We start from the raw sequence: 4,732 nt of genomic DNA on the forward strand, positions 1-4,732 counted from the left end.
TTTGAAGTATTATATGCGTTTTTTGTCTGTGCCAATTTGAATATTGGTTATTTATTAACTGTCAAAATGAAATATGAGGAATATGGCCCTAACAAGTCGGACCCAGTTACTAGAACCTGACAACTTGGACCCACTTATCAGAACATGATAACTGGGACCCATATGACTAGTGGACCATAATACATATAAAAAACAAACTGTTGAGATAAAAAGGCCATGGCCCAAAAATAAGATAAAAAGGCCACGGCCCAAAAATGAAAAGGCTGTAGTCCCGGGCTTAGCTCATTTAGCTGACCAAAATTAACAGAAAAAATATATTAGAGGGCTGAATTAATGGGCTCGGCCCATATAGACACCGAAATGGACCGGGCTGATTCTTATCAACGTCCAGCTCAATTGGTCGCAATTTTACCACGTTGGATCTAACGTGGTCTGGGCAGACAACCAGCGACCAAAACAATTGGTCGTAGGACCAACGACCTTTTGTTTTGGTCGTTGCCTTATACGACTATATCACAGAGAAGGTCGTTAAGTTTCATTAAAGACGGTCAACTTTTGACCAATTTTTTTGGTCGTAGAAAGGTCGCAAATGAAAAACCAATGACCATCCACCGACCAATAGTGATGGTCGCAAGTTGACATATTTTTTATAGTGATAACGAATAGGGCTTGGCATAAGTTTCCTTCCTCTTATTTATACATGTAGTCTAATTTTCTATGTAACCATGTATTTTACATGTGTGCACCCATGTTGGCCTCAATATGCACGTGTCAATGATGGATTGTTTGTATGCATTTTATATTCTATGTAACCTCCCATGTTGGGCTCAATATGCACGTGTCGATGGATTGTTTGTACGCGTTTTACATTTTACATAACCTTTTTTTGTATTTTAATCTCAATTGTTTCCCTAATTAGAATCAATGGGTTATATGGATAAATGTGGTGGCTTGTTTGTCTTCTGTTTTAATAATATAAATAATAGATAGATAGAATAGAATAGATATATCAATAGATAGATAGATAGATAGATATATAGAGAGAGAGATAAAGAGAGAGACAGAGAGATGGATAGATGGATAGATAGATGGATGGATGGATGGATAGATATATAGATAGATCGATAGAGAGAGATATAGAATAGAATAGATAGATAGAGAGATGGATGGATGGATAAATAGATATATAGATAGATAGATGGATGGATGGATAAATGAGCTATATAGATAGATCGATAGAGACAGATATAGAATAGAATAGATAGATAGAGAGATGGATGGATGGATAGATAGATGGATATCTCGAGTGTGCAAAAGTTTACAAATTTTGACGCAAATTAGTAGTGAATATTAAAATATACCTTTTCATTAAATTAAAAGGGTAAAATCAGTCTCTTTCCCCGTCATGTGCCAGTCCCAAATCTTAAAGTGCTTAGCTCGTCTTGTTTCATCATTTCCTCGAATCACAGGTCCAAAGGACATATTAGCAGCACCGCGGCCTAACTCTACGCACTCACCGACAAGCCACATCACCGAGGTTGTGCCTGTCGTCACTATATATTGCAATTATTGTACTTTAAAGTGCCCAGAAAACTCGGCAAAAACCAGTTGAATTCGGCAGACCGTGTGCTGAATTCAGCTGTCGACTTAGGGTACCCGGTCCACACCCTTCAGGCAAAGGGCAGGTTCCCAAGTTCTAGTTGTTGGGTACTTGACAAACAGTTTTCCTATTGGCCAGAAGGCCAGATCGCTCCGCTGCGTGCCGTTGGATTGACCCTATGCTGGTCGTTCCACCTCGTGCGCACGGTCGCTCCATGCTTGATGCACCACTTGCCTAAGCTCCTCGACTCATCGCAAGCGCTCTGCTGTTGTCGTAGCACGTGTGGAAAACCCGTCGTGGGCATCGTTAGCTCGCCTGTGCCATTACATTATGTGGTGGATGGGAGAGGGGAGAGGCAGAGAAGGAGGCGTTGGTATCTGTTGTCGGTTTCTTCACATGTGGTGGCTCGCCCTAGCAGCCAGCAACAGTGGTACATTTGCAGTAGCAGTGTCGCACCCCTGTGCCTCATGGGTCACCGTGGTGAGGGAAGAGAAGGTGAGTCGCGGGGGAGATCGGGGAATGGAGCGTTCGCGATGACAGGGAGCAGCGCATAGTGAAAAACATAAAATAAAGAAGCGGTAGCTTATGGATAGGAACTAGGGGTGGAGAAGAGAACAATGAAGGCAAAAAAAAAACAAGGATAGAGCAGCGCATGATCTCATGGGATCCGGTCAGTCGGCGGCTCGAATCTCTTACTACCAACTTATATTCTGTCCCTGTTTACAGCCAACCACTGGCTTGCTTTAATTTATTCCATTTCATCACTAACTACTGGTTAAAGCTCATATATAGGCACATTGTTCCTCTAATTAAAATAGCCTATAGGAACGGACCGGATAAGTCGCCTCGAGCATTACCCCGCAGACCCCACCCTTGGCCTCGGCGCCGCGCCGGAGCCGCATATAGCCGGCTTCGCCCCACGCCGTCGACCAGGAATTTTTGAGGAGCCAAAAGTCGACTCCCGCTGGCTCACCGTAATGGTCATTGTGCCCGGTAGTGCCGTAGCCGACGACGGTCATGGCATGCCCGAGAGTGGTGTTGCAGGGCCCGTCGAAGAGGCTGCCGCGGTAATGTATGAAGGCCGTGCTGTTGGCGTCGACCCCTACGGTGACGGGATGTTTGAACACTGCCCACATGAGCGCCCACTCGTTCCGCGGCTCCACACGCTCCCAGCCCCTGATGCCCACGCCCTTGCGGGCCGGGTAGCACCAGCCCTTAACGCCTTTGTACGGATAGTCTGCCCATCGCGAGATGCCACCAAGCTTAATGGTTTGGAATGCCTTGGCTGGGGTGCCGCCTCCACAGTGCCCATTGCTGCCGTCGCAGTCGACGAGCTGCTGGGGCGACAGCGGGATCAGGTCCCCGTGTTCGATCTTGTAAAGGCTCTCAATGGCCGATGCGGTTGCAAAAGCCCAGCAGCTTCCACAGTGTGTTCCTTGATCCCTGACCGGCGTCACGACGCCCCCCGGTGCGCCAGTCCATGGACGCCGGTGGGTCTGGGTATTTTCTCCTCTGGCCCTCAGGGACGCCGGCTCGCGCCAGCGGAATGTAGCAGCGGATGCTGTAGTCGTTGCTCAGGGCGGTGTCAGCGAACTCGTTGAGCTTCAGTTTGCCCGGGCCGCGCTGGTGCGCGAGCCGGACACTCTGCGCGAAGACGGCGAAGCGGGTGCTGCCGCGTGCTCCTCCACTTGGGAGAGCCTTCCCGAAGTGCTGCGCCCACCGCTCGTACAGAGAGAGGAGGGCCTCCTCCGACGCGACCTCCTCCGAGGCGAACGACATGGTGATGGTGCCGCCACTCGCGGTGGGCATGGCGAGGAGCAAGACCATGGTCACCGCGAGCAGGGGTCTCGCCACAGTGGTCTCCATGGTTACTTGGTCTAGAACGGCAAACAGGAGCGAACAACTCTGAGCGAAGTTTCTTCTGGCCGCACTTCCTCTCCCCATCGGCCAAGGGGGTTCTTATATAGGACTGGGAGGCTCCTTAGGCAACTTATGCACAACGTCGGCGCCTTAAAAATATCAGACGAAATTTACTCCTAAAAAACATAACGCTCTTCTCGTCTCAAGTTTCCCCTTGTAGCTGCTGATGGAAAATTCGTGGTGCGTTTGAGTTTGCCTTACTGAGTAACTGAGACAGTAAGACAGCCACCCTGTGTACATCAAGGTTGAATTTGTTTGTGTTTTTTTTTCTGTTGAGCAAATGTTCACATTTGTATTGCAACCCTATGTGATTTAAATTCAATTATCCTTTAAGCATCTACCATGGAAATTCTCCTTAAATTCTGGTTAGATTTTGCCAGGTTAGCCACGTCGAAAATCCACTGAGGGCGCAGCCCCAATAGCTATTTTGATTTTGTTCCTCCGCTTGGTACCTAACACCGAACACCACACCACCTATATATGCACAACTTCACTATCTGTACTATCTAAAAAGAACAGTTCTGTTTCCTGCCACGCAAACCACGTCATGCAAAGCGTTTCGTCCGCCCTCCACTCTCTTCACGTGTATATTACCTGATTTGCTATATATTTCCCTACCCACCTTCTTGCGGTCACTAGCCCTGGTTTCCTAGCGAGTTTTCCAATGGCCCCTATACATTTCAAAGACATTAGATCTTCCTGGTTGACCTGCTTTGGAATGTGTGTGCGTGTTTCCTTGGCTAGTTGGCATAACATTCTCGTGTGGTTTGTGGGTTCCATTGGCGTTTGTTGTCGTAGCGACCAGTGTATCAGAGCATGGTCAATAGTATAGCCAACTAATGGCTATGTAATGTTGTCATGTCATATATATATAGTCACTACTTACAGTCACTCATACAGTAAGGTTGCCTATAAGGTGGGCTATAAGAGTAGTACTTTTACCATCTCTCTATCTCTTTCTTCATATTAATTGTATCTGCCTAGGAGTTATCATATAGCTAGGCTGTTGTATTAGAGCCCACTCCCCTCACTTTTTCATATCTTTCTCCTCCACATAAGCAAAACTGCCATGTAAGCGGGTTATAAACCTGCTATTGTACTTGCTCAGGGACCCCGGAGCTGCCAGATCTGCTCAACCTCCAGCTAAAGGTTTTCATCATTCCTTGGCTCCGTGATTATGTCACTGCATCGGAACCTAGTGGCTGACCAGCA

The 4,732-nt window shown here is 47.3% G+C and overlaps 1 protein-coding gene across 2 annotated transcripts; it reads right to left on the reverse strand.

The window, feature by feature from the left end:
• Positions 1-2,203: 2,203 nt before the first annotated feature.
• LOC125531858 (ervatamin-B-like) lies at positions 2,204-3,561 on the reverse strand. 2 transcript variants are annotated; one of them, XM_048696093.1, is made up of 3 exons: positions 3,134-3,561; positions 3,087-3,096; positions 2,204-3,035 (listed from the first exon to the last, which is right to left on the reverse strand). In XM_048696093.1, exons 1-3 carry the CDS (start codon positions 3,542-3,544, stop codon positions 2,410-2,412), a joined length of 1,047 nt encoding a protein of 348 aa, XP_048552050.1. In that variant the 5' UTR covers positions 3,545-3,561; the 3' UTR covers positions 2,204-2,409. The 2 variants fall into 2 exon arrangements, 1 of the variants encoding a protein (XP_048552050.1); XR_007293559.1 differs by having other exon boundaries at positions 2,671-2,798; positions 2,833-3,560.
• Between the last annotated feature and the right edge of the window lie 1,171 nt (positions 3,562-4,732).

Source organism: Triticum urartu, unplaced genomic scaffold (assembly GCF_003073215.2).
Source record: "Triticum urartu cultivar G1812 unplaced genomic scaffold, Tu2.1 TuUngrouped_contig_824, whole genome shotgun sequence".
NCBI lineage: Eukaryota > Viridiplantae > Streptophyta > Magnoliopsida > Poales > Poaceae > Triticum > Triticum urartu.